Source organism: Callithrix jacchus, chromosome 7 (assembly GCF_049354715.1).
Source record: "Callithrix jacchus isolate 240 chromosome 7, calJac240_pri, whole genome shotgun sequence".
In the NCBI taxonomy this organism is placed as follows: Eukaryota; Metazoa; Chordata; class Mammalia; order Primates; family Cebidae; genus Callithrix; species Callithrix jacchus.
Window position 1 is genome coordinate 45,718,125 of NC_133508.1, and position 14,182 is coordinate 45,732,306.

General features: G+C 40.0%; 1 protein-coding gene across 43 annotated transcripts in view; it reads left to right on the forward strand.

Annotated features, from left to right (window-relative positions):
• The window catches only part of PER3 (period circadian regulator 3), a 94,774-nt gene that overhangs the window by 53,230 nt on the left and 27,362 nt on the right, over positions 1–14,182 (forward strand). For 24 of the 43 annotated variants that reach the window (XR_004727381.3, XR_013519763.1, XR_013519764.1 and 21 more), the window contains 3 exons: positions 205–640; positions 6,647–6,830; positions 8,010–8,160. Coding sequence is in view for 34 of the 43 variants with exons in the window: in XM_054236891.2 (XP_054092866.2) it covers positions 205–640; positions 6,647–6,830; positions 8,010–8,160 (771 nt within the window). In the remaining 9 variants the exon portion in view is untranslated. The remainder of the gene's footprint in view (positions 1–204; positions 641–6,646; positions 6,831–8,009; positions 8,161–14,182) is intronic. The other 19 variants (XM_078330276.1, XM_009000351.6, XM_078330264.1 and 16 more) reach the window with 3 other exon arrangements.

Below are 14,182 nucleotides of genomic sequence, written 5' to 3' on the forward strand. Positions count from 1 at the left end.
CAGCTGAGTATTTCGTGACACTATTCAGAATGGCTCGCAATTTTAAACTTAGGAACTGTTTCTGGAATTCTCCATTTACTGTTTTTGGACCTCGGTTGACCACAGGTTACCGAAACTACAGAATGCAAAACCATGAATAAAGGAGAACTACTGTATTTTGGGATAAGAAGATTAAAGTGTCTTTTATGTGTCCTTACTTTCTAGCAGTGTGTTATAGACAACAGTGGCAGTGAGGGCAGTCCTGCTGCTACCCCTGCACTGTTCACAGGATCATCTCCCAGGGAGACTCCATCGCATCCTACTGCCGGTGTGCTGTCCCCAGGGTCACCTCCCAGGGAGACTCCATCGCATCCTACTGCCAGCGTGCTGTCCACAGGGTCACCTCCCAGGGAGGCACCATCCCATCCTTCTGCCAGCGAGCTGTCCCCAGGGTCACCTCCCAGGGAGACTCCATCACGTCCTACTGCCAGCGTGCTGTCCATGGGATCACTTCCCAGGGAGACTACATCCCATCCTACTGCCAGCATGCTGTCCCCGGGGTCAGCTCCCAGGGAGACTCCATCGCATCCTACTGCCAGCATACTGTCCCCGGAGTCACCTCCCAGGGAGACTCCATCCAGAACTGGTTCTGCAGCATCAGGTAATGGATCAGGACAACCAATGTTTCAAACTCCATTCACTGTTTGATGAGCTCTCACTGTGTACCCCAGGCACTCATGTGGCAGTACAGGGTTTTTTGTTTTTTCCTTTTGTCAAAAAAAAAAAATGGGGGCATATTTACACACAATAAAATTCACCGATTTTAGGAGTACAAACAATTCTGACAGATGTGCACCTTAGTGTAAGCACCACCACAATCATCATATAGAACATTTCTGTCACCCCAAAAAGTTCTGTGACCCTCACCAGTCTGTCTCTGCCTTGACCTTTGGTCTCCTGGCAGGTACTGATTTTCTTTGAAACACTTTAGTTTTCTTTTCCTATAATTTATGTATTGACTTAGACAGTATGCCATCTTTCATATTAGGGTTCTTTCAGTTAGCATGATGCTGTTGAGACGAAACACACCACCCGTGGCCTTTAAAGCTTAGGTCTGTGATCCATTTTTCGTTAATTTTTGTGTATGGTATGAGGAAGGGTCAATATACTTTCTTTACATTGGAATATCTAATTATTCCTGCCCTGTTTGTTTAAAGGATGAATCTTTCCCCCATTAAATTGCCATGACACCTTTGTTGAAAATAACTTGATATCATATGTGTGGGTCTATTTCTGGACTCTCTTTTCTGTTCCACTGATCTGTATGGCCAGCTTTAGGCCAATACCACACTTTGGAGTAATGTAACTTTCAAGTAAGTCTTGAAGTCTGGTGAAGTAAGTCCCTCAAACTTAATTCTTCTTTTCAAAATGATTTTGAATATTCTAGATCCTTTGTCTGTATAAATTATAGACTCCATTTCTCAGTTTCTAAAAAAAAAATCTTCTGGTGTTTTGATTGAAATTGTGTTGAATCTATAGATGATCAATTTTCGAAGAATTATCTTCCTAATGATACTGAGTATTTTGATTCGCAAGTACGATTTCTCTATTTAGGTCTTTAACTCTTCTCAACAATGTTTTATAGTTTTCAGCCTGCAACTCTTAGACATATTTTGCTAAATTTATCTCTTAAGGATTTTATAATTGTTGATGCTATTGTAAATGGCTTTTAAAATTTTTGATTTTCAATTGTTTGTTGGTAGCATATAGAAATTTAGTCAAATTGTATATTTTTAACTTACATTCTGCAGTTTTGCTAAACTCATTTATTAGTTTTAGTTGCTGTTTTGTAGATTCTGCAGAACTTTTCTACACCGTCTTTATTATCTGCAAATAGAGTTTTACTTCTTTTTTTCCATCTGTTTATCTTGATTTGTCTTGTCTCATTGAACTGACTAGGACCCCCAGCGAACAGAATAGCAAAGAATAGTTCCTAGCTCATTTTTTGAGGCCAGAATTACCAATACCAAAACCAGACAAAGACATTATAAGTAAAGAAAGGAAATGGACCAATATTCTGCAGAGATGCAATAATGTGTAACAAAATATTAGAAAGGGTTTAATAAAAATAGGAACATAGACACTTTTGCCTGGTTCAGAGTCTTAAGGGGAAAGCAGTTAGTGTTTCATCATTAAGTATGATGTTAAATGTAAGTTTTCCTTGAATGCCCTTATCAGATGGAGGAAGTTCCCTTCTACTGCTGCCCTGCTGAGATGCCTTTTCTGCATCTGTAGAGATACTCGTGGTTTTCCTCCCGCCTTCTATTACTGTGGCAAATTACCTCCATTTTCTGACAATAAATTAACCTTGCATTTGGTCTTGTTCTTTTATCCTTTTTTATATGTTGTTGGATTATCTTTCTAATATTTTGTTACACATTATTGCATCTCTGCAGAATATTGGTCCATTTCCTTTCTTTACTTACAATGTCTTTGTCTGGTTTTGGTATTGGTAATTCTGGCCTCAAAAAATGAGCTAGGAACTATTCTTTGCTATTCTGTTTTCTGGAGGAGTTTGTGTTGAACTGTTATTACTTCTTTGTATGTTTGGTAGAATTTACCAGTGAATCTTTCTGGGCCTGGAGTTTTTCTCAGTGAGAAGGATTTTAACAACAAATTTAAATTCTCTAATAGATATAGGTCTAATCAGGTTATCAGTTTCTTAATGATCTTTGGTCATTTGTATCTTCTAAAAAATGTATCTATTTCATCTAATTTGTTGAGTGTATTGGCATAAAGTTTTAATAATATTCCCTTTTCTTATTAATGTCTGTGGGTTTTATAGTAATGTACTTCTCTTACTGCTGGTATTCGCATTTCTTCCTGATCAATCTGACTGTGTGTTTATCAATTTTAATAACTTTTCAAAGAAGCAACTTTTGATCTCAGTGGGTATTTTTTTCTTTTTTTGTGTGGGGGGAGGGAGTTATTTTATTGATTGATGCTCTAATTTTTTTTCTTGAGATGGAGCCTCGCACTGCTGCCTGGGCTGGAGTGCAGTGATCTTGGCTCACTGCAGCCTTCACCTCCCGGGTTCAAGTGATTCTCTTGCCTCAGCCTCCTGAGTAGCTGGGATTACAGGTGTCCACCACCATGCCCAGTTAATTTTTTTTATCTTTAATAGAGATGGGGTTCATCATGATTTGCTCACTTCGGCGTCTCAAAGTGCTGGGATTACAGGCATGAGCCACCACATCTGGCCTATGCTCTAATTTTTATTACTTCTTTTCTCTTTACTTTGGATTTTATTTGTTCTTTTTCTCATTTCTTAAGGTAGAAGTTTAGATCATTGAATTAAGGTTTTTTTTCCCCCAATATAAACATTTAATGTTATTGAATGCTCTAACCATTGCATCCCTCAAATTTTGGTATGTTATATTTTTATTTTCATTCAGCTTAAATAGTTCTTTTTTTTTTTTTTAGAGCCAAGGTCTCACTTGACTGCCCAGGCTGGAGTGCAGTTGTATGATCCCAGCTCACTGCAGCCTTAAACTCCTGGGCTCAACAGCCCTCTGACCTCAGCTTCCTGAGTAGCTGGGACTACAGGCATATGCCACTGCGCCTGGCCAGTCTAAAATATTTCTAATTTCACTTGTATTTTCTTCTTTGACCTTTGGGTTATTTAGAAAGGTTTGATTTCCTAATATCTGGAGACTTTTTAGATATTTTTATTTTATTAATTTCTAATTTAAATGTAGTCAGAGAACATTTTTTTATATTTGTAAATTTACTGCCACATTGTGTAGTCATCTGGAAGTTGGTCCATCTCGATGAATGTTTCATGTGCATTTGAAAAGAGTGTGTGTTCTGCTATTGTTGAGTTACGTGTTCTATAAATGTAAATTAGATCAAGTTGATTGATGATGTTGATCCAGCCTTCTCTATTTTAACTGATTTTCTATCTGTTTTATAAGTTATTATGATATGGCTCTTGTATGTCCAGCTATAATTGTGGATTTCTCTATTTTTTCTTATAGTGCAATGAGTACTTACTTCAATGTATATATTAGGTGTCTATACACTGAAGGTTGTTATATCCTCTTGATGAATTGATCTTTTTTTTTTTTTATTTTTGAGACGGAGTCTCACTCTGTTGCCAGGCCCAAGTGCCATGGCACAATCACAGCTCACTGCAACCTCTGCCTCCCAGGTTAAAGCAATTCTCCTATCTCAGCCTCCCAAGTAGCTGGGACTACAGTTGCATGCCACCATGCCCAGCTAATTTTTGTATTTTTGGTAGACACGGGGTTTCACCATGTTTGCCAGGATGGTCTCAATGTCTTGACCTCGTGATCCACCTGCCTCGGCCTCCCAGAGTGCTGGGATTACAGGCGTAAGCCACCGCACCCAACCAGATTGATCCCTTTGTCCTGAAATATGTCTTGCTTTGAAGTCTGCTTTGTCTGATATCAGTGTATCCAGTCCAGCTTTATTTTGATTAGTGTTTACATGGTATTTTGTTTTTCATCTCTTTACTTTTAACTTATCTGTGTCTTTATATTTAAAGTGAGTCTCTCATAACCACCACAGAGTTGGGTATTGCTTTTTATCCATGTGATGATCTCGGCCTTTTACTGCAGTGCTTGCTTAGACTATTTAAGTTTAATGTGACTATTGATATGGTTAGGGTTAAGTTAAATCTTTTGTCTTGTTGCTGTTTTCTGTTGGTCTCATCTGCCCTTTCTTTTTTTCCTCCTACTCTTCTCCTTTTGGGTTGTGTATTGGCTTTTCAAGTATACCAATTTTTTTTAAGTTTTTGCTCTAGGATTTACTTTTCTTTTATTTTTATTTTTTCGTGGAGACTGAGTCTCGCTCTGTCGCCCAGGCTGGAGTGCAATGGCATGATCTCGGCTCACTGCAACCTTCACCTCCCAGATTCAAGCTTTTCTCCTGCCTTGCCTCAGCTTCCCAACTAGCCGGTACTACAGACATGTGTCACCACACCCAGCTGATTTTTTGTATTTTTAGTGGAGACAGCATTTCACCGTGTTGGCCAGGCTGGTCTCAAACTTCTGACCTCAGGTGATCTGCCCACCTCAGCTTCCCAAAGTGCTGGAATTACAGGTGTGAGCCACCATGCCCAGCCTGCTCTAGGATTTACAGTGTACATCTTTTACTTATCACAGTTTACCTTCAAATATTATACCTATTGTATCACTTTATATATTAGAACCTTAAAATGGAGTACTTCCATTTCCCCCTTGTCTTTGTGCTATTTTTGTCATTCTTTTAACATGTGTAAAAAAGCCCACAATAACATTGTTGTTATTTTTGCTTCTATTAAAGTCTTCTTGTGTGGGTGTTTCATTGTTGTCTTTGTGTTTTTTTGACACAGGGTCTCACTCTGTTACCCAGGCTACAGTGCACTGGTGCAATCATAGCTCACTGTAGCCTCAAACGCCTGAAACAAGTGATCCTTCAGCCTCGGCCTCCTGAGTAGGTGGGACTACAGGCATGCACCACCCACGCTTAGCTGATTTTTTATTCTTATGGAGATGGGATCTCACTATGTTGCCCAGGCTGGTTTCAGACTCCTGGCCTCAAGCAGTGGTCTCATCTTGGCCTCCCAAAGTGCCAGGATTACAGGTGTAAGCCACCATACCCAATCTAAAGATATTTTTTAGTGAGGAAAATTTTTTATTACGTTTACCCATTTAGTTTTTTTTAAAAAAATTAGACAAATCTTTTTGTTTTGTATTTTTAATTCCTTCAGAGTCAATGAGAAGGATCTAGACGAGTCAAATGCAAGCTAGGAAAGGAATGATCCTAAAGCTTCATAAGCAGCAATAAAAGTATGGTCTTTGGGATGAAGTTTCTCTCTTGTGACAGGAGGAAGGTGAGGAGGGAGTACATATGTGATTAATTGTGTATATTTGGTATCATGAAGCTGAGCAATTTGCTTTCTGATGCCTCCTTTTTTCTTTGTAAAATAGGTAAGAGTGAGGGAGGAAATAGAGAATTTGAAAATAATCATTGCTGGGATAGGTTAGTGCATGGACCAGAGGATGGTAGCAGGATTCCCAGGCATTTTGATGCTCCATTTGAGGTTGGTGATGATGAATTTATTGTAGAAACACTGTACCCCATATGTGACATTTTCCGTGCATTTGGCTACTTTGGTTTAAGTAAGAACAAAGCCAATAATTGGCTTTATTGGAGTTGGCATTTTGATGGTTATGAAAAGTCAGAGGGAAAAAGAAGTCTAAAGTATTCACAAGGCGTGTTACTGAATGACGAACTGAGGACTTAGGCTGAATAGTGAAGGAACTAGGAGAAGACTAAGATAAATTTGTGGTTGAAATAATTGAACAAGCCAATGAGAAAGTGAAGCTGAGATGTTAATGATTTTGGAGATGAAACAGTTATGGGTGATGATAAAGGACAATGTGTGTAGCCTTGAGAGTGATAGCTCATTAGGAATGGAAAAAGAGATCTTGGGAAGACCAGAGAAGCAGGAGGCTGTTCACAGGGAGGAGGATGTTTCCTGGAAATAATGGTTGGGCTGGCTGATGAGGACTGTCTGAGGCAAGTCTTTGAAGAATGAGAACCAGCTTGGCAAATCAGTCAGACAGGTCTTTTCTAATTATTTGTTGTTGATTTTTGACAGGAAGCAGTGACTGCAGTATATACTTTACTGGTAGTGCTTATTCTTCTGAAATCTCTCAAAATGGGCAGCAATCTCAGGATATACAGAAAAAAGAAATATTTCCCAATGTCGCCGAAGAGTCCATCTGGAGAATGATACAACAGACACCTGAGTGCATTCTCATGACATATCAGGTACCTGAGAGGTAAGAAAGCACTTTAGAAGACCCACTTTTTATATTTTCATGGTTTCTTTTTTTCTTTTTTGAGATGGAGTCTCAGTCACCCAGGCTGGAGTACAGTGGCACAATCTCTGCTCACTACAACCACTACCCCCCAGGTTCAAGTCATTCTCCTGCCTCAGCCTCCTGAATCTCTGGGATTACAGGCGCACACCACCACACCTGGCTAATTTTTGCATTTTTAGTAGGGACGAGGTTTTTGATTTTCTTTTTTTTTCTTCGAGACAGAGTCTCACTCTGTCATCCAGGCTGGAGTGCAGTGGTGCGATCTAAGCTCACTGCTACCTCCGCCTCACCTGTTCAAGCGGTTCTCCTGCCTCAGCCTCCTGAGTAGTTTGGATTACAGGCATGCACCATCACATCTGGGTTAGTTTTTTGTATTTTTAGTAGAGATGGCGTTTCACCATGTTGTTCAGGTTGGTCTCAAACTCCTGGTCTCAGGTGATTCACCCACTTCAGCCTCCCAAAGTGCTGGGACTACAGGCATGAGCCACTGCACCTGGCCGAGACAGGGTTTCACCATGTTGGCCAGGCTGGTCTTGAACCACTGACCTCGGGTGATCCACCCACCTCATCCTCCCAAAGTGCTGGGATTACGGGTGTGAGCCACCGCACCCAGCCTGTGTTTCTTAATGTGTTTTTAAAGACAAAATAATTTTTTAATGTTTTATAACTTCCCTTTGAGAAACATATTTTCAAATTTATTCGTTTGAAGTCAAATGATGATGATTTCTTAAAATAAGGATGTCAGTGATAGTGCCACCTATATTGAGTTCCAGACTAAGCAAAGCTTACACATCGTGAGACAAGGAAACAGAAAGTCTGTGCTTTCCAAGATGGCACACACGTACAAGAACTTTTCATTTTAGACTCTCGATTTTTTTTCCTTGTTCTAAAAGAAGAGCTAAGGGAAATCTCTTTCTTCCATACACCTCATTAAAACATCATACAGATATTTTCCACCAAGAAAAAAGTCTACTTTACCTACTTGACAAGGAAATGCTCTAGTTATTTTTTAATTGTATGCCTCATATGTTAGAAAATGTAAGGTGTATTACCAACCAAAAAGAAATGCTATTGCTAGATGACATGATAAGAACCCTGTGTCTGATTCAGGATTCTTACGATTCTGTTTGTTTTCAGGGTTAAAGAAGTTGTCCTAAGAGAAGACCTAGAAAGGCTAGAGAGTATGAAGCAGCAGCAGCCCCAGTTTTCTCATGGGCAGCAGGAGGAGCTGGCCAAGGTGTATAATTGGATTCAAAGCCAGGCTATCCCTCAGGAAATTGACGTTCAAGTAAGCACAGTAATAGTGGCTGTCATCTACTCATGTGTTTTTAACAGGTGGTGGTTTTCATATAGGTCGTGCTTTTGCAGGATCCCACTACAAACTTTAATCTTCACAGTTTACCTCTGTGGTAGGTGTTATTATTTTCTCTTTACCAGTAAGCAACAAGTAAGGTATACACAGCTTAAATAATTAGTACAAGGTCATGCAGTTCATAGGGTTTTGAACACAGATCTTTTTGCATCTAAGTGGTTTTTTTCTTCCACCAGCTAAAAGTTGGGAGACAACAAAGAGTCAAAACACCTGCATTGATGTGTGATTGGCTGCATTTGACAAGTGACTTGTTGTGTATTTCAAATATGTCTGCATGTTTGAAAAGAGTTAAAAAAGATGTAAGATTCACACCGAGGTGGTATTCATGTCAAGCAGAAACTTTAATGGGACCTAAGTGTCTTTTTGCTGTTATGAGGTCTTCTCAATGAGATCATTTGTCAATACCCTGAACCAGTAAAGCTTTGATTTACCAATGGTCCCAACCAGTGTTGGTGGCAGCTGTGGTAATGGTTGAGATGGTTGTACTAGTAATGAGGTCTTTATTCCCACAAGTATCAAGTTATGGGAGGTTGAAGAGTCAAAGTAAAAGCAATAGCAAATAGGCCTAGCCCAGTGGCTCACATCTGTAATCCCAGCACTTTGGGCGGCCACGGTAAGAGGATCAGGAGTTGGAGACCACACTGGGCAGCACAGCCAAACCTCATCTCTAATAAAAATCAAAAAAAGTAGACGGTGTGGTAGCTTGCACCTATAGTCCCAACTACTCAGGAGGCTGAGGCAGGAGGATCACTTGAGCCTGGGAAATTGAGGCTACAATGAGCTATGATGTCACCACTGCACTCCAGCCAGTCTCAAAAAAGAAAAAGTGTGTATGTGTGTGTGTGTGTGTGTGTGTGTGTGTAAAAATATTTAAAAATGAGAATAAAGTTAGTTGTTTTAAAAAAGTTTGATATTAATGCTTATGAAGTAAGCAAAACAATGAAATCATATTCCCCCCTTCTTAAAAATTAACACTTTTTTATTGTGGTATAATACATGTAACATAAAGTTTACCTTCTTAACTATTTTTATGTATATAATTCAGGAATATTATTTTCACATGCAACCATCACCACCATCCATTTCCAGAACACTCTTCATTTTGCAAAACTGAAACTCTACCCATTAAACAATAACTTCCCCCACTTTTACACTGTTGGTGAGAGTATAATTTAGTTCAACCATCATGGAAGACTGTGTGGCGATTCCTCAAGGATCTAGAAATGGAAATTCCATGTGACCCAGCAATCCCATTACTGGCTATATACCCAAAGGATTAGAAATCATTCTGTCATAAAGACACATGCACATGTATGTTCGATGTGATGCTGTACACGATAGCAAAGACCTGGAACCAACCCAAATGCCCATCGATGATAGACTGGCCAAAAAAAATGTGGCACATATATACCATATGCAGCCATTAAAAACGATGAATTCACGTCCTTTGTAGAGACATGGATGAACCTAGAAACCATCATTCTCAGCAAACTGACACAAGAACAGAAAACCAGACACCGCATGTTTTCACTCATAGGTGTGTGATGAACAATGAGAGCTCTTGGGCACAAGGAAGGGAACAACACTTACAGGGCTAGGTGAGAGGGCGAAGGGGAGGAACAGTGGGGTAGGGTGGAGGGGATGGGGAGAGGGAACACCAGAAGAAATGCCTGATGTAGGCGAGGGGTGGGTGGGGAGATGAAGACAGCAAACCACCATGGCATATATGTACCTATGCAACAATCATGCAGGATGCAGGACATGCACATGTACCCCAGAGCTCAAATACAATTAAAAAAAACAATAACTTTCCCTTTCCTCCTCCCAACCCTTTACAACCACTGGTCTACTTTCTCTTTTTTCTTTTTTTTTCTTTTGACGCAGTCTTTTTTCTATTGCCCACACTGGAGTGCAGTGGCATTATCTTGGCTCACTGCAACCTCTGCCCCCAGGTTCAAGCAGTTCTCCTGCCTCAGCCTCCAGAGTAGCTGGGATTGCAGGTGCACACCACCATGCCCAGCTAATTTGTTTTACCATGTTGGCCAGGCTGGTCTCAAAGTCCTGACCTCAAGTGATCCACCTGCCTCAGCCTCCCAAAGTGCTGGAATTACAGGCGAGAGCCATGTGAACTTGACTACTCTACATACCTTATGAGTGGAATCATACATTATTTGGCTTGTTGTGACTCTCTCTTGGTTACTGTTTGCATGTAATATCTTTTTACATCCTTTCACTTTCAACCTACTTGTATCTAGATCTAAAGTGAGTAAACAGCATATATCTGGTGCTTTTAAAAATCTGTTCAGTCAATCTCTTTTGATTGGAGAATTTAGCCCATTTACATTTAAAGTAATTACTGGTAAAGAAGGACTTACATGTGTCACTTTGCTATTTGTTTTCTATGTGCCTTAAAAGGTTTTTTCCCTCATTTCCTGCATTACTGTCATCTTTTGTGTTTGGTTGGTTTCTTGAAGTGAAATGTAACGCCCTGCTCTTTTCCTGTTGTGTATATGGTGTAGCTATTTTCTTTGTGATAACCATGGGGATTACGTTCAGCATTCTAACATTATATCACTCTAGTTTGAATTTATACCAGCTTAACTTTGGTAACCTACAAAAACTCTGCTTCTATAGAGTTCCATCTCCATCTTCTTTCAGTTACTGAAGGTATAAAATTAGGTATTTGTATATTGTGCTTCCAAAAACATCATTTTTATGTATTAATCTATTAAATTATATAGAAATCAAAATATGGGATTACAAATCAAAGTTAAAATAATACTGGCTTTTATAGACTAGTTTTCTTTAAATTTATTAGTTTCTTAAAAACAAGAAGTGGAATTATACATAATTGTTGCAATAATAATATTTACCTTCACTGGAATCTTTATTTTTTCATACAGATTCAAGTTACTGTCCTTTGATTTCAACCCTGAAGGATTCCTGTTAGCATTTCTTGGATGATAAGTCTAGTGGTACCCATTGGCTTTTGTTTATCTGGGAATGTCTTCACTTCTCCCTTACTTTTGAAGAACAGTATGGCCAGACAAAGCATTTCTTAGTTGATGGTTTTTTTTCTTTAAGCACTTTGAATACAATGGCCCACTGCCTTTTGGCCTCCACAGTTTCTGATGAGATACCTGCAGATAACCTTATCAAGAATCTTCTGCATGTGATGAGTTGCTTTTCCCTTGCTGCTTTTACGAGTCTCTTTGTTTTTAACTTCACACTATTTAATTACAATGTGTCTCAGTGTGGATCTCTGAGTTGTGAGTACATCCTAGTTGGAGTTCATTTAGCCTCTTGGATGGTTATATTCATGTCTTTCATCAACTCTGGGGAGTTTTCAGTGTTTTTTTTTTTTTTTTTTTAAATAATCTTTTTGCCTCTTTCTCTCTATCTTCCTCTGGGACCTCCATAGTGCTTACGTTGCTCCACTTGATGGTATCCCACATGTCCTCCAGGCTCTGTTGACTTTTCTTCAGTGCTTTTTCTTTTTGTTTCTCAGACTTGACGATTTCAACTGTCCTGTCTGCATGTACAGATTCTTCCTTCTTCCTGCTCACATCTGCTTTTGAATCCCTCTAGTGAATTTTTTATTTCAGTTTTGTACTTTGTATTTACAGAATTTCTTTCTGGCTTCTTTTTGGGTTTTCTCTCTCTTTATTGATATTTCCGTTTGTTTGTACATTGATTTTCTTGATTTTTCTCCATGCCTTTCTTTAATTCTTTCATCATATTTTTCTTTTCTTTTTTTTTAAGACAAGGCCTCACTCTGTCACCTAGGCTGGAATGCAATGGCATGATCCTGGCTCACTGCAGCTCAGCCTCCTGAGCTCAGGCAATCCTGCCACATCAGCTTCCCAAGTAGCTGGCACCCACTACCATGACCAGCTAATTTTTTAGTTTTTGTAGAGATGGGGTTTTGCCACATTGCCCAGGCTGGTCTTGAACGCTTGAGCTCAAGCAATCCACCTGCTTTGGCCTCCTGAAGTGCTGGGATTATAGCCGTGGGCCACTGCACCCAGCTTTTTTTTTTTCTTTTTCTTTTTTTTTTTTTTTAAGGCAGTCTCACTTTGTCACCCAGGCTGGAGTGCAGTGGCATGATCACAGCTCACTGCAGCCCTCATCTCCTAGTTTCAGGTGATCCTCTCAAGCTGGGACTACGAGTGTGCACCACAATGTCTGGCTAATTTTATTTTATTTTTTTAGAGATGAGGTCTCACTATGTTGCCCAGCCTCAAGCCATCCACCTGCCTGGGCCTTCCAAAGTGCTGGGATTACAGGCATGAGCCACTGTGCCCCACCAGTTCTTTGATCATCTTTCAGTTGTTTTAAAATATTTGTCTAGCAATTCTTTTATCTGGTCTTTCTCAGAGACTTTTGCTATTGGTTTATTTTTTTCTTTTGAATGGCCTATAACAGGAGTGTCCAATCTTTTGGCTTCCCTGAGCCACATCGTAAGAATTAAGAATTGTCGGGCTGGGCACGGTGGCTCACGCCTGTAATCCCAGCACTTTGGGAGGCCGAGGTGGGTGGATCACGAGGTCAAGAGATCGAGACCATCCTGGTCAACATGGTGAAACCCCGTCTCTACTAAAAATACAAAAAATTATCTGGGCATGGTGGCACGTGCCTGTAATCCCAGTTACTCAGGAGGCTTAGGCGGGAGAATTTCTTGAACCCAGGAGGCGGAGGTTGCGGTGAGCCAAGATCGCGCCATTGCACTCCAGCCTGGGTAACAAGAGCGAAACTCCATCTCAAAAAAAAAAAAAAATTGTCTTGGGCCGCACATAAAATATACTAACAATAGCTGATGAGCGAAAAAATAATAAGTCACCAAAAAACCCTCATGTTTTAAGAAAGTTTACAAACTTGTGTTGGGCCACATTCAAACCCATCCTGTGCCTCATGTGGCCCATGGACAGCAGGTTGGACATGCTGGGGCTGTACTTTGCAGTTTCTTTGTATGCCTTAATGATTTTTTTTTTTTTTTTTGGTTGAAAATAGGCATGTGAATCTAAGTCGTAATTCTGGAAACCATATTCTCTCCTTTCCCAGGGTGTATTGATTATTGTTTTCATTTTTTGATTGTTGGAAGACAGGGCCCTTATTTCCCACCCTGACTCCCACAAGCTGTATGTAAGCTGCTCCAGGAATATGTGCCTTGCCCAGGGTCAGGGATGGGTAGTTGCTACTGTGCTTCAAGCTGAAATTGATCACAGACAACCACAGCTTACCCTCTAAGCATTCCCCGGAAAGTTGCAGGCCTTCAAATACACTCAAGTTCCAAATTGTTACCTCAGACTGATTTTGTCAGTGCAGTTGTTGTCTAGGTGAGGAGATAGAGTCCTAGTCCTCCTACTCTGCCATCTTCTCAGAATCATCTCCCCATCTCCATTTTCAAAGAAAAGAATGAGTGTCTGTCATGTAAGAATGACTGGATAGGGTCTCACCAAAAAGCAGGAGCTGGGCTGGTTACTGTAAATGTCTTTGTTTTGTTTCAGTGTCGTTCTTCTGGTTTTAAATAGACACGTATATGAAGGATGAGCCCCACAGCAATTTAAACAAAAGCGCAGTCCATGCACCACTTAGTGACGGGTCTGTTTTGTGCAAGCATCCTGGAGTGTTCTCACACAAACCGAGCTGGGGTAGCTTGCTACACTCACTCCTAGGTTCTATGGGGAAGCTGTTTGATTCTAGCCTGAATACTGTAGTCAGTTGTAACACAGTGGCACTTGTGTATCACACATAGAAAAGGTACCATTAAAATATGGTAGAATAATCTTAAAAGAAAGACCACCATCATATATGTAGTCTGTTGTTGACTGAAATACCATGCGGCACATTACTCTATTTAAACAATTTGTCATGTGCCTTTTAATAATAAAGAAGAGCTCTAATGAATATTTTCAGACATGAATAAGTTGGGGAGTTA